Source organism: Ziziphus jujuba, chromosome 2 (genome assembly GCF_031755915.1).
Source record: "Ziziphus jujuba cultivar Dongzao chromosome 2, ASM3175591v1".
In the NCBI taxonomy this organism is placed as follows: domain Eukaryota; kingdom Viridiplantae; phylum Streptophyta; class Magnoliopsida; order Rosales; family Rhamnaceae; genus Ziziphus; species Ziziphus jujuba.
Genome location: NC_083380.1, coordinates 4,361,992 through 4,383,017, shown reverse-complemented (window position 1 = coordinate 4,383,017; position 21,026 = coordinate 4,361,992). Strand labels below are relative to the sequence as shown.

The 21,026-nt window shown below is 32.1% G+C and overlaps 1 protein-coding gene and 3 long non-coding RNA genes across 7 annotated transcripts; 2 read left to right on the top strand and 2 right to left on the bottom strand.

The window, feature by feature from the left end:
* Positions 1–1,853: 1,853 nt before the first annotated feature.
* Positions 1,854–3,240, top strand: LOC112491609 (uncharacterized). Of its 2 annotated transcripts, none has more exons than XR_009635585.1 (4): positions 1,854–2,027; positions 2,120–2,234; positions 2,326–2,436; positions 2,778–3,240. It is a non-coding gene; the product is annotated as an uncharacterized LOC112491609 (long non-coding RNA). The 2 variants fall into 2 exon arrangements; XR_009635584.1 differs by having other exon boundaries at positions 1,857–2,027; positions 2,326–2,440.
* Positions 3,241–3,603: 363 nt separating this feature from the next.
* On the bottom strand, positions 3,604–5,215 carry LOC107417796 (uncharacterized). Its single transcript, XR_001581433.4, has 3 exons — positions 5,021–5,215; positions 4,219–4,325; positions 3,604–3,859 (listed from the first exon to the last, which is right to left on the bottom strand). It is a non-coding gene; the product is annotated as an uncharacterized LOC107417796 (long non-coding RNA).
* A 4,087-nt stretch (positions 5,216–9,302) lies between these two features.
* Positions 9,303–11,340, top strand: LOC107417431 (aspartyl protease family protein At5g10770). The gene is made up of 3 exons (XM_060814876.1): positions 9,303–9,663; positions 9,833–10,252; positions 10,490–11,340. The coding sequence occupies exons 1-3, from the start codon at positions 9,489–9,491 to the stop codon at positions 11,338–11,340; spliced, it is 1,446 nt and encodes a 481-aa protein (XP_060670859.1). The 5' UTR covers positions 9,303–9,488.
* A 4,779-nt stretch (positions 11,341–16,119) lies between these two features.
* LOC107417452 (uncharacterized) lies at positions 16,120–19,031 on the bottom strand. Of its 3 annotated transcripts, none has more exons than XR_001581387.4 (4): positions 18,464–19,031; positions 17,744–18,381; positions 16,782–17,467; positions 16,120–16,513 (listed from the first exon to the last, which is right to left on the bottom strand). It is a non-coding gene; the product is annotated as an uncharacterized LOC107417452 (long non-coding RNA). The 3 variants fall into 3 exon arrangements; XR_009635918.1 differs by having other exon boundaries at positions 16,120–16,854; positions 16,977–17,467; positions 18,464–19,028; XR_003056161.3 differs by having other exon boundaries at positions 16,120–17,467; positions 18,464–19,025.
* Positions 19,032–21,026: the final 1,995 nt, after the last annotated feature.

Below are 21,026 nucleotides of genomic sequence, written 5' to 3'. Positions count from 1 at the left end.
ATTTTTCAGATTATTGAGACAAAAAAGTTGAGAAGTTCTTTACTCCCCCCCCCCAAAAAAAAAAAAAAAAAAAAAATAGAATGAAAAGACTTACAATTGAAAATCCACATTCATAATCTGAAACTATGGTCGATAATCCCTCCCTCTCATATACATATATATATATATATATATATATATATATATGACAAAATACATGTCCTTAAACTAAGGTCAGCTACTGCCTAGGTTGTTACCTCAGGGATGGAAACCTTATTCAAATTCAACCTGAAAAATAAAAAGATTATGCACTTTCTCACGTGAAGGAAAGCCTTTACAATGATCAAGATTATGTACTTTCCTACATGTAAAATGAAAAATGTTTACAGATAAAACTGAATTACACCATCTTCTACTTATATTTAATGGTTGAACATCAACTTTAAAAAGATAACGGAAAGAAAGGAAGTTTTGTTGCAGAGTGTTTCTGAATATCATAGTTAAATTCCATTAGCTAATACAATACGATTAGAGAGTGAGAATGTCACAGCACACATAAGATACTCCAACACTGAAATATTATAAATTAAGAAAGTGCTACAACCGTAATTAAAATCAACCCCCAAGTAAACAAAAGCTTGACTTTTGTTCAAATCAGTCATGGTGAAAAACAAGATGAAACAAGACTTCAGTTCAAACAAGGAAGGAAATGGGAAGTAATGAGAAACGGTGAATAGCCAACCTTGCTTATGTCCAATATATATCATGTATATCAGTTCAACATATCAAACAGATTTAAAATTATCTACTTACTTCCAAGCAGTGAAAAATTCAGCAGTTCATAACATAAAGAGCAAGAACAGCAACCAAAATTGTTAAAAGAAAAGAGGCATAGCAGCAATATTATCATATGGTATATTGAAACTCCAACAAAGATGAATTCAATTATTAATTTCTTGAGGATGCTTGACAAGTGGCTGCAGAAAATTACGATTGGCAGTTCCATGCTAATAGTAGCTATAGTTAAGGACATCTTTAGCAAGATGGTCAAATAAGACAGAAGTGGAAAGACATTTTCCTGGCAGTCTTGCAGCTGATAGCAGGAAGAAAGATCATTTCGAAATGGTATGCAGCAGTTGTCTCCCGTGTGAAAGAAGTAATGTATATGAATTTCAGTCCACTCAAACTGTTAAGCCTTTATCTAAAATTATGTATATAATAGACATTCAGAAACCAGAACAACAAGCTTTGACAAATTGAAGTGATTGGAAAATATGTTTTACGAACAGAAAACAATTGTTTGTTAATGTAAACAAGAACTTCCCCCGTAATCCAAATACTTTTATAACCATTGTTTGTTAATGTAAGAACTATGAAGCTAGAAACCTAATGAGCAGGAGCAACAATGAGATTTGATAAAAGGGGCATGCAACAAAAAACTCTAATGAAGATCAATAAGGAGATTCTAGTTACAACCCAAGCATATATAATATGGGAGAGGAAGAATGGTGCAACCTACAGAGATGCAGGTCTTACAATAGCAACAGAATAGTCATAGTTGGCAGTACAATTAGGAGTGGGCAAAATTCAATCTGAACCGACCAAACCGACTAAACTGAAATATTTGGTTCGGTTTTGATTGGTTTTTATTGTTTAATCGGTTTGGATCGGTTATACATATAAAAAATTTTAAATTTTCTGTTCGGGTTACGGGTTGGAAGGAATTTTAACCCATCCAATCCGAACCGAATCGATTCATACCCACTTAAAGCATTTTGCAAAAATTATTTTTATTAAATTATTTCTATGAAATTTTGTAAGCCCTTGATCTTTCACAATCTAATTACCACCTTTGGATTCCTCATCTCATAAAACACAATACACAACACAATCTCATAAAACAAAATTGAAATTGAAACCCTAGCAGGCAGAAGCCACCGGCCAGCCACCACTCCACACGATTGAACTCCCAAGCAACGCCACCACTTGAACAACCGCACCGGACCCAGTCCACTCGTCGCTCCCTCGCCGATCGCCACCACTTGTAGGTAACTCAAGATATGCATCTGTTCAATTTGAATTGATTTTTATTTTTTTTCTCCCTGGATGCGTTTGACTGTTCTTTTCCTGGATGTAGCAGCAGCCACCAGCCAGCCACCACTCCACAATTGAACTCCCAAGCAATGCCACCACTTGACCAATCGCATCGGACCTAGTCCACTCATTGCTCTTTCATCGATCGCCACCACCTGCAGGTAACTTAAGCTCTGCATCTGTTCAATTTGAATTGGTTTTTATTTTTTTTCTCCCGGATGCATTTGACTGTTCTTTCCCTGGATGTAGCAGCAGCCACCAGCCAATCACCACCCCACAGTTGAACTCCCAAGCCACGCCACCACCTGAACAACCGCATCGCATCGAGTCCACTCGTTACTCCCTCGCCAATCGCCACCACCTGTAGGTAACCCATCGATTCTCTTCCTTTAGCTTCTTGTCTATGGTTGATGTGTTGTTAATCACAATCTAGACAAAATTACATAAACCATTTGTCATACTTACACGATTATATATTGATATTTGTACTTAAGAGGTGGATTTAACATCTGCATAAAGTGAAATGGTTTACGCATGCGGGCAATTTTGTTGGTTAGATTGTAACATATCTCTGTAGAACAGATTTATGTAAACATGGATGTTAAATTAAATTTAGATTGTTCAATGTCTCTTTGTTTTTAATTGAACACACATCTTTTTGTTACTTCAGCCTTTCATTTGATTTTCATTTTTTATTTTACCAGACTTTCATACAAGTTGGTCTTAAGGCAGACTCTCCAATAGTCAAATGTTTAGCTTGTAAAATGGTATGTATACTTATTAATTTATGCATATGACTTAATGCCTACTTGTGTTAGAATCGGCATTGTTGGATACTTCAACCATGCAATCTTCTTTTACATTTTTGGGAATGCAAGTCCTCCCCCACCCCCTACGAGAAAAACTTTGTTGTTACCATTTTACCAAGCGACCTTTTAATTCATATGTATGGTTTTATGTTCAGCATTTCTGTTTAAAGAGTATGTCTTACTGATTAATCCAAGTTATACAACATTTATTAGGATTTAGGGTGGACTAGGAGATTGATAGAAATCATGGAAGCAAGGAGTATCTAATCAAGCCACCTGGTATTTGTAGTCTTTTCATCCATTTTCTTAGGTTGTACAAAAACAAGATAGCAGTTTTTTCAAATGTAATCTTAATATAGTTTGTTTGTGTTAAATTAATAGAGAAATTAATAAGAGAAAAATAGAACAAAAAGTGAGAGAAAGCACGCAGCAAGAGAAAGTGAAAAAGAAACAGAGTAGAAAACTAGAAAAAAAGTAGAGGGTGTTGAGAAGAAAATCGAGTGAAAGGAATGGTGAAAAAAAAGGTATAAAGAAAAAGTAATGAGGAATAGTAAAGAGATAACAAAAAATAGGAAGTAAAGAAAAAGTCTAATAGAGAAATAATGTCAAGAGAGAAAGGATATAGAGAAAGATGAGAGGAAAAAGCAGAAACAAAATGCAGATATATAGAAACAGAGTGAAATTGGAGAGGAAAAAAAAAAAAAAAAAGTTGTAAGGGAAAGAAAGCAAATGAGAGATGAGAAGAGAGACACACACAACACATCGCAACCCACACAAGAGGGAAGAGAACCTCGGAAAATCCTCGAGCTTTTGTCTTCACCCAAACACCCAAAACTTTAATTTTTTTATTATACAGAGTTATCATTACAAACTTTCTTTATTTACACAACCCTGAACTTTATTTTCTACATTGTACGTGGCATAGAAGTATTCAGCAGATGTTGGCAATCTCATCAGGACACAGTTGTCAAAATGTGCTGTCAATAAAAAAAAAGATGTCAATCAAACAGACAAGTCAATTTATTTATAACATAACAAATTCAATGCATCACAAGAATGCATATCATTGAGCATAAGAAAAACTCATCCAACATGACAATTTAAAGACTATATATGAATTTATGTAACATTTAAAATGAAGCTAACAAACTCTATTGTAATTTTTCTCGTTGCTTGACACAACATTAATTCACATTGAAACAAAAATAAAACTTTTTGTCAGAAATTAAAATTCAATGTAATATGTAAAAATAATTTAAACTATGGGGGATGTTTAAGTAATGTACAGTAAATAAAATTTGGCACTTAAACAAGGATTAAGAGTTTCAAAATTCACCTTTGTAACAAGCTCGGATAACATACAGATATGTGAAGCCGAATTTCTAACAGGAACAGGATATCTCAGCACTCAATATCATACAGCAACAAAGGATTTAGACCCCCCTGAAATGAAATTTATGGTAAATTTAAGAAATCTATTCCAAAATTGCACATTTGGGTATTGAAGTATCTGAATCAAAGTCAGATAATGTGAATCCACCAAACATAAACCAACTATCAATAAAAAATGTAAAGGAAAAGGAATCAAAAACCAAGCGTATCAATAAATAAAAAATAAAAAACAAAAACCAAAGAACATTTAAATGGCATCTGGGTTTGGAAATTGTTTTTTTTATTTTTGCTTTTTTTTTTTTTTTTTTTTTTTTTTTTTTTAGGAATCAGATTGCGATGACAAGGTTCTGAGTTCAAAGACAACCGAATATAATTATAATTTGGGGATCCGAAGTTCAGAACCGCACATTTATTATAAAAATCAAGGGGTAAGAACTAATAAATCTAAGGCCTTAAGAGGAAAAAATAAAAATAATAATAATAAAATACAAAAATTAAAATTTTTTTTATTGTTCGGTTAAAATTAAATCGTGGAGCAAAAGAAAACAAAACCCTAATTTTCTATTTGCCCAATAGATTCCAAACAAAAACTAATTCAGCAAAAAAAAAAAAAAAAAAACTGTTCAATCCACAAAAACAGAGGAAATCAGAAATAGCTAATTCGGCCACTAGGGTCGTCTTTCTCTGTTTTTCCCAGAAAATCAGAGTCAAAATTTACATAACAGAGGAGTGGGGGACGAACTCACTAGAGGTGGGCATATATAGGTGTGATCAGTGCCGAACCAAACCAGCTCCGGCTCACATCGGTAAATCATCATTATCATTTCGATTCCTGAGAAACGAAAAACAGTTTACAAAAACAGTTTTCGGAAACAGTTCTTTTCAAAAAGGTGAGGTTTGGGTTTACAAAAACAGTGTTTCGTTCGGGAGAAACGAAATGAGAGGAGGAATGTATGCATATATTTATAACGTCTCGGACACGCATCTCAACGGTCCAATTTTTCACAATTTGGAAAATTTTGAAAACGTCATCGTTTCCGCACTGACATTTACACACTTTCTTATAATAAGTGGATTTAAAAATGTTTCATAGAGTTTGCAAAGAAATTTATTATTTATATCTTGGATTCTACTAGAAGTTGGTGAAATCGCTTCCCTTTAATTAGCGTTTCAACAATATGTATGGCATAGAGTACAAATATGTATATGTTGAAGTTGTTTGATAAAAATCCCACATTACCCAGAAAGAATCATTAAAGTGGTTTATATAGAAATCAAGGTAAGATAATGCTTAAATTCTTGAAGAGAAATTTATAAAAATATTTAGTAGAATACCAATAAATCTAGGATAAAAATGATATTAATTAATATTTTAATTATAAACAACTAGAAAATTAAAATTAAAATTTCAAATATTAATTTTTATTGCTTTTCAAAAATAACTACTAAAGAATAGAAATATTTATAAAATCAGAACTTTTAAATTTTACCAAATATTTAATTTAGTTTTTTAAATTCTTTTAATAATTAATTAGTATTGGAGTTTCAAAATCAATCCTAAACCAAGTCTAATACAAAGAACTTCATAATTTTTTTCAATTTCAATTTTTTTTTTCAAAAAGCCACCAGCAAAATATTTTGATTCGTATTTTTATTGTCTATTTGGCTTAAGAATTTTTGAAATTTATCCATATATTTAGAAATCCTTATGTATTTTGTATTTGTTTAAAAATCAACCACTGCATAAGGTGATAAGGTCACTAAGTTATCGAATCAAATATCTCTCATTATATATAGGGGTATGCAGTCCAAGAACAAGCAACATATATAATAAATTTTTTAGAGAGACATTATAATAAAATTATCAAATTCAACTATAATGGCCTCCTACCCCTCTTTCATCAGCTATCTCCTATTTGGTTGTTTGTTATATCTCAGCTGCCTCAATAAGAGCTTTGGGAGGGAGCTGAACCTAGGGTTTGAAGGAGAAGTCATAGACATTGTTCCTATCTCCTCTCTGGAGACTATCTGCAGCCCCTCCACTAAAGGTTCATATTTAATTACCTATTTATCTTTTAGCTATATATATATATATATATATATGTATAAAAATTTCTTTCTCTTTGAGTTCGATATTTTTGTGGTTTTTTTCCTTTTCTAATCAATTGATCTGGTCAAAACTTTCTGCCCAAAAAAAAAAAACACACAAATTAATAGTCAGACCGTGGCTGGAAAAATAAAAAATAAAAATTAAAAGGATGTAGTCAACGTCCAAGACCGATTCTAATTACCACTTCAGATTATTTCCCTTTTTTATTTTTTAAAAATATCTTTTATGTATTTACTCTTTTCTCCCCATATATATATATATATATATATATATTGTTATTTCCCCTTGTCCCCTTCTTTTACCTCTCCCACACTGCTCACACTTGCATTTTAATTTGTTTTTTTCTCTATTTCTTTTGCATTTGTTTTTCGTTTTAATTTACCCATTTATATATTTTTATTCATCATCATATTTATTTAATAATGTAAATATTTATTCATAATATTTTAACAATTAAATATTCTTATACAAGTATAAATATTTTAATGCAATTTTTATTTTATTACAATTTTTTGGTAAATTATTTTTCTAATTTTCAATTACTTTCGTTGTTTAAATTCTAAAAAAACAAAAATTTCATTTTTTTATTTTGCTTTAAGGATTGAGTAGTGTGTTTATTTTATTCTTCATAAATTTGCAATCAATTTGTAACATATTGTCATTTTTCTATCAATGCTTTTATTAGTTAGACTACCACACGGTAAAGAAATATTACATTTTTCGTATATATTGTATTTATGCACACCATAACGTATTATATAATGGCATCTCTAGAAAAATTTTCTACATTAAAAAAAATTTCCTAGACCCGCCAGTGCTAATTACTCAATTTTTTTTTTCTGTCAAATGTTTTTGGTTATTCTTAATTTATCCAACAAACATTTTTAATTAAACATTAAATAAATATAAATAGTCTATTATTTCCCTGTAATAATAATAATAATAATCTTACTTGTTCCAAAACAAAATAATAATAATTGAACTAGTCTTACCAAATACTATGATACTATTTACTAAATTTATTTATCAAATAATATAATAATTTTTTAATATTGATTTTTTTATTCACTTATTTATGATTATATAGTATATTGACATATGTTACTTTGATAAACAGTTGGATGCCTATGGTCCTTATATATAACAGCATTAGTGTTGTTTTAGATTTGAATTTAATTGCTAATTTGAATGCCATGCAGTGAACAACAACAGAAAATCACTTGAGGAAGTAGACAAGCATGGTCCATGCTCTCAACTCTACCAAGAATTAATGGAAGACTTAGTCTCAATCAGAGGCTTAACCACAGACTTGACGAACGTCGTCCAAGAACTCGACACCACCACTATTCAGTTAATCGCAGAGCCGCCATTGGCTCCACCAACCACCTAGTGACAGTGGGACTAGACACACCAAAAAGAGATTTCAATATATATATATATATATATATATTCTGTTTGTTTCAAAATAATGTTAAATTTACTTTTAAATTTGTTTACTAAATGATATGGTATTATTTAATTAGTTTGATTTTTTGTTTACTTATTTATGAATATATTAGCTAATAATAATGTTATTTGTTGCCTTTCATTTGGATTTAATTGCCAATTCGAATGCCTTACAGTGAATAGCAACAGAAAATCACTGAAGGCTTCTTTAGTTTCTGAATTAAATTTATTTTTTTCAAGAAGAAAAATTTAAAAGAGCACTAAATCTTTAAGCCAATCGAATTCAATATATGCCGTGTCATGAGTCACCTGTATTCTGACTATTAAATATAAATATCTTAACAAACAATAAATTTGAATGCCATGCAGTGAACAACAATAGAAAATCACTGAAGGAAGTAGACAAGCATGGTCCATGCTCTCAACTCTACCAAGACTTAATCGAAGAGTTAGTCTTAATCAAAAGCTTAACCACAGACTTAAGGAACGTCGTCCAAGAACCCGACACCACCATTCTTCAGTTAAGCACAGAGCCACCACTGCTCCACCAACCACATAGTGACAGTGGGACTAGACACACCAAAAAGAGACTTCAATAAATAAATATATATATATATATATATATACACCAAAAAGAGACTTCAATAAATAAATAAATAAATAAATAAATATATATATATATATATATATAAAAGGAAACTTTCATTCAAAAAACATTGATTTTTAATGCGTTTTCATATAGACCGTCTGCACTATAGAAGCATTATATATATATATATATATATATATTCTATTTGTTTCAAAATAACACTAAACTTAGTTGAATATTGATCAAATTTGTTTACTAAATGATACGGTATTATTTTATTAGTTTGATTTTCTGTTTACTTATTAATGAATATATTAGCTAACAATAATGTTATTTGTTGCTTTTCATTTGAATTTAATTGCCTTTTGATTGCTTTGCAGTGAATAACAACAGAAAATAAGGCTTCTTTAGTTTCTGAATTAATTTTTTTTTTCAAGAAGAAAAATTTAAAAGAGCACTAAATCTTTAAGCCATAACCATCAATCGAATTCAATATATGCTGTGCCGTGAGTCACTTGTATTGTGACAATGTTCATTTATCTATGTTTCTTTCTTATTATATTAGTTGTCATAATTGTTATGCTTGTAAAGTACCTAGCTGATTAACCTCACCTATAAGGATTGTAAAGGTTATCAGTCGTTACATGTACTCATTATTTGCCCATGGGAGGCATCAATTCAAGTTACATGATCTTTTCCAAGTACTCTACTTTATTTATTCATTTTTGTTACATGATCTTTGTTAGAGATTCAATTTGCCCATGGGAGGCATCAAATCAAGTTACACGATCTTTGGTAGTTAACTTGTAGCTGGTGGTCATTATATAAATATAATATGGAAGGCATCAATCAAGTGTGATTGAAAAGACACGTATAGGAAATCAGTAAAACGGGCTGCTCTATCCTCCCCTTATTACACCAATAATCACTCAAAGATTCAAGTGCTATTTAACCAAGTCTCTGTTTCGTATAATTTTCACGCTTGCTTTGGATCCTTTTTAAGAAAAATCTCCCAAGAACAAGATCACAACATAGTTAGAGAGACATTATAATAAAATTATCCAAATTTATGATCATGGCCTCCTCCTTCTTCATCAGCTATCCCCTATTTGCTAGCTTGTTATCTCTGAGCTTTGGGTTTGAACGAAAAGTAGGCACCAATGCAGCCAGCCGCCTTCAAAACTATCACGCTGTTCCCATCTCCTCTCTATTTCCGTCGACCATCTGCAGCCCCTCTACTAAAGGTTCATATTTAACCACCTATTTACTTTTATTAGCTATATACTTATTATATATATATATATATATATAAATTTCTTCTGTTTTAGTTTGATATTTTAGTGGTTTTTTCTTTTTCTTTCTCATAGTGTTGTTTTTCATTTGTCTTCAACTGCCAATTTGAATTCCATGCAGTGAATAACAAGAGAAAATCATTGAAATTAGTAGACAAGTATGGTCCGTGCTCTCCACTCTACCAAGACAAAACCATTAAGCGACCAACAAAGGTTGAAATCCTCCAGCTTGATCAAGCCCGTGTTAAGTCAATCCAATCTCTTCTTTCCAATAAATCCATAGAAACCGAAGCCATTAATGTTCCAGTGGATTTGGGCCGCCACCATTGGAACACTAGTAACTACATCGTAACGGTGGGACTAGGCACACCAAAAAGAGATTTAACTCTCGAAATTGACACCGCCATCGATATTACTTGGACCCAGTGTATGCCATGCAGCAATTGCTATAAACAACGAGAACCGCTATTTGACCCTTCCGAGTCAACCTCATATTCCAACATTTCCTGTAGCTCTCGGTTATGCTCGCAGAAATTAACTGGTACACCAAACTAATATGTACACCAAATTGATATTAACATTAGATATATAATTATAGAGTTCTGCCACTTTCCCAGAATAGTATGGGCGTCCAATGTCAGATAACATTTTTTCATGATGTTAGCTTAGGTGCTCGCACTATTTTAGGAGATAAGACGTTTTCATGATAAAATTACTATCACAATATGTGATATATTATTTAATTAATTAATATTAATGATTCTGATCTTACTATCAGGTAAAAGGCAAAGTTGTTATTCTCCGACATCCCCATGCATGTACACAAGAAGTTATGGTGACGGATCGCAAACAACTGGATACTTGAGCAGAGAAACAATCACATTAAGGCAATACGACAACCAGGTGTTGGAAGATTTCCTCTTTGGCTGCGGGGTAAACAATGGTGGTGTTTTTGGGCTTTCTGCCGGGTTGCTGGGCTTGAGTCGGGGCAAACTCTCTTTCGTCGAACAGTCCGCCCAGAAATACAACCGCACGTTCTCTTACTGCCTACCAACCAGCTCCAGCTCATCTGGATTCTTAACTTTTGGCAAAGATGTCGACAAAGCTGCTTCCGCCGATGTGAAATACATCCCACTAACCACAGTTTCCGAATACTTTTACGGCGTAAAATTGGACGATATTATTTTAGATGGCATTCCATTAGGGATTTCACCAGTTAATCTTTTTTCATCCCCTGGCACCGTTATTGATTCTGGAACTGTCATAACTCGTTTGCCGGAGACTGCATACCGCGATTTGCGATTTGAATTTCGTAGATACATGGAATTTCAAGGTTATACATTGATATCACCAATCAGTATACGGGATACTTGCTATGACTTGAACTTTATAACAAAGGTGCACTTGCCAATAATAAGCTTTCTGTTTGCTGATGGAACTATGGTGGAGTTGGATCCAAATGGCATATTTTATGTATTCAGACTTTATCGCCAGGGTTGTTTGGCGTTTGCTGGATTCCCTGACTATACTGGGCATACTATCTTGGGGAATACCATTCAGAGAACAATGGAAGTGGTATATGATATTGATGGAGGCAGAATTGGTTTTCGCTCTTATGCCTGTGAATAATTTAGATACATATATATATATATATATATATATATATACATATATATGTAAAACAGATTTGGTTGCATGTACGTTTTTAAAAATTAATGAAACCATGTTCAACTCACCAAAATTATGTCAAAATCAAATATCAAATCTTTAAAAAGAATCATATTTACAAAAATGCATTCAACAGATATGTATATTCAAAATCGCATAAATGGTTCTAGAGAAGCATCTTCAATAATAAATTAAAAAACAAACTAAATAGAATAAATGAAAATGATAAAACAAAATTCAAAATATTAATTGGGAAAAATTATTTTTATATAGCAAAAATGGTAAAAAAAAAAAAAAAAAGGGGGGGGGGGGTGGTAAAAGATTAAATTGTGGAAAAAAAAAATTAACAAAGAAGAATTATCATGTAGCAAAAATAAAAAAAATAAAAAAAAACAAAGCATTAATCCTAAAAAAATTAATGGGAGAAATTCTTTAGAATCTTGTTATTTATAATCATTCGTGATAGTTATCAATTTATGTGATAAGTTTTAATTGGAAGCATATAATTCTATCATTTTTTTTATACTAAAACTTTAGAATAACTTTCTAATGGACACTTGTCATGTAGAATGATTTCTTTGAAGTATAGTTTTTGTTTTTTTTTTTTTTTTTGGGATCTTAGACCTTCGGTATCCGGTGGATCCCATCATTTCCGACTAAGCGCTCGGACTCCATCTTTCCGGTGGTCATTGGATTCTGATTAATCGGAATCAAACTGGGTTAGACCACAAGGGTGTAAAGCTCTTCCAGTCCCAATTTTCTCCATTCACAAGGCTCGAACCCGAAACCTTACTTAAGGAGAATAGGTGCAGAACCATCTGAATCAACTGGCATTGGTATAGTTTTTTGTTTTTTGACAGATGGATTCTTTGATTCCAGATCTCTCAAAGTAAGGTATAATTAGTTTGCCAGATGGAGGATTAAACCAAAAAGAAACATCATATGCATAATAAGTTCACCTTCTTTAAAATAAATTCAAATAAATAAAAAAATGCAATGTCATTAAAATAAAAGAGAATACCCAGATTTCAACCTCAGCACAAAATCATATATCTATATATATGTATAAGTTTCTTTTTAGCGGCTTCGGACTTGATCAGAACGGTGGTGGTTTCCAAACTCGAGGATTTCTCTGTTACTGGCTTAATGGTTTCGTCTTGGTAGAGTAGTTGAGATCCATGCTTCTCGACTATATTCAGTGGTAGTCTGTTGACAATCACTGCTACAAGGTCCACTATTAGTTGCTTGGTGGTCTCGTCTTGGTAGAGTTGAGGTTCATGCTTCCCTACTACGTTCACGTTCAGTGATTTTCTGTTGATATTCGCTGCATGGCATTCAAATTATAATTAAATCTAAATAAAAAACAATACTAAAGCTATTATAGGCACTAAAATATTTATCAAAAATATTGTTAATATATTATTGGTTGATATATCTAGAGATGAGTGACTAAAAACATTGTAATATTTAAATATTATTATATCATTAGGTAAACAAATTGAGTGAATATTTAGGTAAGACTAATACTACTATTATTTTTATTTGGGTTAGAGAGAAACAAATGGAATGTATATATATTTAATTTAAAATTAAAGATATATGTTGGGTGTTACTTTGTTGGAGAAATTAAGTGAAAACATGAAAAACATTGATAGAAAAAAAAAAAATCACTAACAGATGCGTAAGAACTCATTCATGTGGTGAGTTCGTCAATATGTATTACAAGGGAACTCTCTTTTCTTGTTTATTCATTTTATTTTGAAGAAAGAGACATTTTAAATATATTAGTTATATAAATACAAAATTTCTCCCAAAAACAATTAACATCGAAAAAGAAAAGGCTATGGACATTGACATCCTTTTAATTTCTTTTTTACCAGACGACTATATACCTCCTTAATAAATTTTTTTTTTCAGAAAGTCTTGATCAGATATTGATTAGGAAAGGTCAATACCACAAAGATATCGAACTCAAAGAGAAGAAATTCTTATATATATATATATATATATATATATAAAATTAAAAGTACTTATTAGGTGGTTAATTAAATATGAACCTTTGGTGGAGGGTTGGCCGATGGTCTGGGGAATAGAGAGGAGATGGAACAACGTGAGATTTTTACCTTCAAAACTTTGTTAAGGCAGCTGAGGGATAACAAGCAAGAGGCCATGATAATTACTTTCTGATAATGTTTATTATAATATCTCTCTAACTAATTAATCTCTCGTTCTTGGACTTGCATACTCTATATATTATAGGGACAGAGAGACTAAGTGACCTCATCACCCTATTGGGACACAGTTGTATTGTAATTGTATAGTTTTCGAAGACATTTAAGATTTAAAAAATTGGGAATTGAAAAAAACACGGTGTTTGTGGATTTTTCTTACCAAAGACAAGCAAGCAGTTCGGTGAAAATTATGCGAAACTCTTGAATCGCTGCGTGATTCTTGTTGTAAATGGAAGAATGCAGCAGCCGGTTTTCCTTTTCCAACATTTTAGGGCCTGTCTTAAATAAGTCATAATCATAATTAATGATTTGGATGATTTTAGGAAATAAGAGATATAGTTGAGAGTTTACATAATATTTTTTATTTTTTTTTCTTTAATGATATGGATTAATATGAGGAAAAAGAAATACAAAATGCAAAATTGAGTTTTAGCTTTCAATTTTGAGTGACTTGCAAGTAAAGCTAACATCTCTTAGAAACAACCAAAAAAAAATAAAATAAAATTTGCAATGTATGGAAATCAAGGGAAAATCTGCTCAATGCATTTCATATCCATTTCACCATCAATCTCGAGATAAGAATGTGAAAATTTTTGCTAATGTAAGGAATTTTCACGCACCTTAATTTCTACCCCACTATAGTCTCTATACATTTTTTTTTTCCAACTTATTTCTTCCCTACCTTTCTATCATTCTATATTTTCCTTTTTTTTTTTTTTTTTTAATCCAAGCATTAAGGATATATATATTCACAACAATTTATATATATATATATATATATATATATATATAGATATATTCTGAACATTTAAAGTAATTTCCCCTCCTAACCATAGTGTCTCAAGCCTATAACTTTTTAATCGTAAGTATGGATGACTTACCAACTAAACTAACTCATATTTACCAACTAAACTAACATCACTTATTTCATAATAGAAAATGAAATATTGTTTGGGAGCCTTCATTAAGCTTAAAGTATTATTTTGTTTTTCTTTCCATCCAAGCATTAAGGCTTATGCTACAAATTGCTGCTGCTGCTTCTGCTGCTCTCTCTCTCTCTCTCTCTCTCTCTCTGTGAAAGAATTTGATTTTATTGTCACAATTTTGTGACAAAAATTATTGTAAGAATTATGTGACCTAAAAAGAACTCTTTGTTCTAGTGATACCCTCTAGATGTGTAATAGCATAATGTACATATATATATATATATGCTTTGTAGCAAAGATCGAATGCATGATCATGTTTTATTACAGAGGAAAGACAAAAGCTTCCCCTGAACATTAACTGACTTTGAACAAGATCAATATCAAGCCAAAATGTGGATGAACCTGAACTGAAATTTAATTGGTCAAGTGCTGTATGATACAGTAGATTCGCTACACATAACCACCACTGGTAAAAACAAAGAATAAAATGAAATAAAAAGAACATGTACAAATCTTTATAAAAGGGAAAAGAGGCCACAAATCCTCTATCACATGGCAAATTGGATTATTGCGTGATTTTTGTTGTAAAGGGAAGATACAGCAGCCCGCTTTCCTTTTCCAATATTATAGGTCTTGCTTTAAATAACTCATAATCATAGTTGATGATTTGAATGATTTAGGAAATAAAGAGACATAGTTGAGAGTTTTTTATAACATTTAAGATTTGTCTTTTTTTCTTTAATGATATGAATTAATGTTAGCGAAAAAAAAAATACAAAAATACAAAAATACAAAATAGAGGTTAGCTTCCAATTTTGAGTGACTTGCAAGTTATGTCTAACAAAGATCTCTTAGGAAAAACAACAACCAAAAAAAAATTAAATTAAATTAAAAAAAAAAAAAAAGGGATTGCAATGTATGGAAATCAGGGGAAAATCTGCTCAATGCACTGCATATCAATTCACCATCAATCTCAACAAAGAGGATGCAAAAATTCTTGGGCCAAGAGTCCTCTTTTTTCTTCCTGCCACCATTGGTTTAGCAAAGGGCATCCATAGATTTTCAAATAAGAAAGAGAAGTAGACAGCCCTTCTTCTGGCAAGCACTGCAACTCATCGTAGTAAGAAATGGACAACTCTTTAAGGGATGTAAGATGTCGAATTCCCTTGCTGCTTGACGATTTAAGGTTTGCAAGACAGTATAGGCAGAGTTTAACCAAAGAAGTTTGAAGCATACCTCCTCTGGTAATGAATCCAATACATCTTTCCATTTAATTGTGTACAATTTTAGAGAACACTCTGTATTAGGCAATTATTCTTCAAGTTCACGAAAAGACAAATCCATCAGGTTCTTCAAATTTCCAATTGGATTAGGCAATCCAATAAGATATTTTCAATGTGACAATACAAAAAACTCTATTAGCGGTTCATTGTGGATAAAGGTTAGCACTGCCATATGTGGTTTTACATTCTATATATCTCCTCTCCTGGCCCTGATGTTAACGGGATGAATTTGAGAAATTGTGGTTATTTTTCATGATTTTAGTTGCTAATTTTCTTTTCCAAACGATAGACACTTCAAACTGTTGGAACTGGAAATGTTTTAATATAACACTCCAAAGGTGAAAAATTTTGCTCTCAAGGTGCTGAAGAACTATCTTACATATTGTAAAGGAAGCCACAAGCTTACAGCTAGAATTAAACTACATCATCTTCTGCCACAAGCAATGCATGAACATCAACATTGGAAAACAAAAGTAATAAAGAAAAGAAGTGAATTCAGTTTTTCTGAATACATGATTAAATTCCATTAGCTATGCTATACTATCGGAGATTGTATATGAATGTCTGCTACAACAGAAAGTTGAGATCTATCCCCAGCTAAACCAGAATCTTGGCACTGTTGAAATCAACTATGGTTAAAAGACAAGCATTCAGTTCAAACAATGAGGGAACTTTCGAACTGGAAGGGAAAACCCTGTCAAGATTTCATTAAAGCAGTGATAAACCATGAAGAAAGAATTTAAGTTGCATGCAATATATCAGTTTAAACAAGTTCTAAGATTTTCTATATAATTGTAAAGATTATAATTTGAAATTCTTGAGTTAGAAACAGGAAAACAACCAGAATTTATAAAAGGAAAAGAGGCCACAAAATTGCTATCACATGGCAAATTGAATCTCTAACAAAGATCATGTAACTTGCCAATTCTATGAGGATTTATGAAGCTAACTGAGAGGCATACCTTAAAAAAGCAAGAATTAAATTTCGATTTGTGGTACAATGTTGTGAAGTGCTTTAAACGTTCCTGTAAATTCCTGCAGAAAGGTAGTATAAAATATACATCTTTTCATTATTACTGTGTAATTTCTGGTTTTTATCACCTGAATGAATTAAGAAAAACCATCTTTTTGGAAACTTGATGCTGACTGCAATATACCATAGCTAAAAGTCAAATGGCAGTGGAAAGTAGGAAGGTGATCAAAACCCAGATATCAATTCCCAAAAACAGTTGGTAACAGTCATAGAGTCTGTGGTAGTAGGTAATAGATACCTGAGCACAAAAATGGCCAAGAAGAGCTAGAACTGAATCTCAAAACGAAAAAGATTTTCACTATTGAATCATCTATTGAGAATAACTGTACTTTGCTTCCAACAGTGGTACTGCAATTGTGAGAACTTGGATATGAATCTTTATCACAAGGTAGTTAAATAGTGAGGAAAAAAGTTTATAATAGAACAACAGCATAATAACAAATCGCTTTTATATTTTTTTCTGATTTATCCACAACTGCGGGGCTGTGCCAGAGTGAGGACATGAGCTGCATTTAAATGGATATCGAATATTTACATCTAAGTATAGCTACTTTTACGAAGCAAAAAGGAAGAGAATCTTACTGAGTTGTTTTTTCATTACTAAAATCGAACCACCTACAATGAAAAAGAAAGCATGTACATTAACACTTCCAAAAATAAATCTCAAATTGAAACTAATTTAAACCCCAAAAAATGTAATTGAGCCATATGCATAATGCTAAAGGGAAACTTTTAGGTGGTTAGAAACATTCATTTAAATGAGATTAGAGGTTAGCTGCATTTATGCTTTAAAAAACAACAAGTTGGGTCATAATGAGTGATGATGTTTGAATTCATCTGAAAATCAAAAGACCCTGAAGGTATTATATCAAAGATTGTAGAAAATATTACCTGAACATTTTTACACAGGATAGACAGGTCTATCCCTGGCCAATTTGAATATGGATCACCTGGGTATACGTGAGGGATGTGAGCAATCTCGGACAAATCTTTCCCTAGGCAACTTGGGCTTAGCAAAGGACAGGAACTGATGTCCAAAAGAGACAGCGAAGCCTCGAGACCTTCTTCTGGCGAGCAATCAAGTTCTGGGCAAAGTGAAATTTTCAAATGTTGAAGGCAGGAAAGATGTCAAAAAGCCTTGCCATTAAAGGATTTTAGTTTTGAAAAAGAAATAGCTCGAGAGAAATTAAAGTGGTAGGAAGTTGTCCTTCCTCAGGAAATGAATCTAGCTTTTCATCTACGCAGTCGATATATAAGGATGTAAGAGAGGTGAGCATTTGCAGATTCCATTGCACGGGCTGTGCAAACAGCTTTAGACAGCTAGAAATTTCAAGTGACTGTAAATATGAAGGCCATCCTTCTTCCAAAAGTGTGACCAGGTTTTCAAACCTCTTGATAACCAATGTGTGTATAATTAAAGGGCAATCTACCTCATGGAAATGACTTTACTTCTGGACAATCTTCTATTTTCAAGATAGCAAGTGATGGATAGTGACATTTTGGGAGTGAAGCCACCAACTGGTTATTCGCTGATATATCAAGACTTGTCAATGATGGAAGATAATCAGCTTCCACATCCTTAACAGCGATTCTAGATGAGAAGTTGCGTACCTTAAAAAATGTGCTGCTCGCTGAAGAGCGATCTTCAATCTCAGATCGCAGAGCTTCGGTGTTGATCCCGTACACCAAGTCCTCTGCGTTGTAGAATGCATCTTTGAGCTCTTCAAGCCACTTCCTCAAATCTGGGTCCGTGAGTTGCTTCATCACAGCATCATTCAACACTCTGTTAGCAGACAATAACACGATCTTCAACTTCTTGAGCAGCCCTTCATTGACTTTTTTCCTCGAACGAAGTCAACGACCTTTTGGGAAGCCATCCTATCAAACAGAACCTGAAGGGAAGCTGAGAGAAAAGCTCCACCCACCAATTCGGCAGCCATAGTTAATTTGGCATTTCAGAAAGGAATAGAGCAGAGAAACAACTGTGGTTTGAAACAAATTGTTGTTTATATGGTGGTTGGAGATCTCAGAATGCCGAAATGAGAAAGTTTTTCTTGTTGAATAAAAACAGAGAAAGTTTTGGGTTTTGCTGCAGCCTCCGACATATAAAGCAAGTAATAAATTGCATATGGAAGCACTTTTTCTTTTCTTTTTTTTTTTTTTTTTTTTTTGGGATAAAAGCACTTTTTCTTTCTTAGTAATAAGCACCAATTATCTCAAGATGCATCGTTATGATTGCTTTTGCAAAATTGAATCAATTTTAAATTAATTAAAAAATTACACTTTAACAAATATTGAGATGAGATCTAGTGAAGTTGGTGAGTTTCAATAATAGTTTTGTTTTACATAATTTGTTTATTTATTTTTAGAAAATAAGAAAAATAAAAATAAATTTTCAACAATTGAAATCTATTCCATTCTTCCCATTTTCCACTCATTTCTTTTCTGCTCTTCCATCATGTTAGTACTTCTTCATTTTTCCCTAAATATCCAGGGCAAAATATAAAAGGAAAAAGGAGCAGGCTAAAAGCTTTTACAAACTCAAATGTTTGGCAAAAGAAAAAAAAAAAAAAAGAAAAGGAAATATTTTAATTTATACACAGGGAATAGATAATGGATTTTCTTAAACAATTTTTACAAATTACAATGGATATATTTCTTTTTCTATCAATCATAATTATACTTTTTTCAGTTTACGTTATATCAAGTAAACAATATTAGTAAAATCTAGCTCTTTTCATTTTAATTAGGACAATAATTTGACAAGTGGCTTGCATTTTATAAAAAGAAACTAAGTAGAAAAAAGAAAGACCTAATAATAATAGTCAAAAAAGCAAAAAACACAAGCCAACAGAGGTGAGTACAATAATGCACATTGGATTCTTTTTATATTTCCATAACACTATTAAAGTAGTTATAGAATTGAGGCTGAGACAACTCATTGTTAATTAATGGTCCTACGCTGCCCCCCCATAAAATGAGCATTGACAAAGAAAAAGCTGGTTCTAAGTCTTGGTCAAGTGTCCAACCCCTCTTGGTACGTATGGAGCACTAATTTCCATTCAATTTACACATTGAAATCAAATACAGTGAAGGTAATTTAGGTATTTGATTTCCACAGTCTACGGACATTTATTTTCTTACCTTCCAGATGATAAATTTCTAGCAATTATCTCCAATTCACATTTATCAAATTAATTTTAAGGAATAAGTTAATGAGATTAAATTAATTTCATATATATATATATATATGCAAGTCATGCATATTATTCTTCTATCAATATTACGTTCTTCATACGAGTACCAAGCTCAGAATTACACTAGTGGTACTCAAAGATAAATATGGCAAGCTTTAAAACACAAAAATATTCCTTTGTTCTGCTACTTGTCTTCCTATAGTTCATCTCATCAAGCTATGAACGAACCTTGGCTGATACATGTGCATGCCACAGAAAACTAGCAAGTCCTTCACGTACATATAAGATATAACTCCGAATGCGTGTACACATTTAATTAGCAATATTGTCATATGTAATTTTACGTTCTATAGAAATATCCATTGTATCTCGTTCCTGCCATGAAGTTTGTGGTTGAGTAATTTTAGAAATCTTAAAGTGATTTGAGACATCCAGGGGTAAACGCAAATTTACAGTTATAACAAAGTTACAGAATTTTCTGCTACAAATAATTTCCACAACAACAACAACAACATTTTAAAATAATAATAATAATAATAAATGACAAAATTAAATGCATAATAATAATAATAAAGCAATCGATAAAATGTTACAACATGAAGTTTGAGAATTGAGGTCTTTTCCCCCTTGATAAACAGAAGCTTGGCATTGTTTAAATCAATCACATTGAAACGTATTGTCAATAAAACACAAGAAATATAAGAAAATATAGAAAACAATGTGAATTCGCTTATGCTTTCTTTCAGAAGTAATAGTGAATAGCAGTTAGAATAATTATTCAGAGATATTTTCATATTTCCATCAAATTATTGGCCGTGTTTTGGACTGATATAATGTAACTTATTCTTGGTCCTATATACTGATAAGCTAGGTGCATCTGGTGCATCTTTCACCAGCAGCAAAACAGAGCCACACCAGCAGCAAACCAGCAGCAAAACAAAGCCACACCAGCAGCAAACCAGCAAGAGTGCGTTTGC

Bases quoted from the DNA above. Each gene is read 5' to 3' on its own strand.
- LOC107417431 (XM_060814876.1), top strand. From the start codon at position 9,489: ATGATCATGGCCTCCTCCTTCTTCATCAGCTATCCCCTATTTGCTAGC. The intron at 9,664-9,832 runs GTTCATATTTAA...AATTCCATGCAG, and splicing joins CTGCAGCCCCTCTACTAAAG to TGAATAACAAGAGAAAATCA. The intron at 10,253-10,489 runs GTACACCAAACT...TCTTACTATCAG, and splicing joins ATGCTCGCAGAAATTAACTG to GTAAAAGGCAAAGTTGTTAT.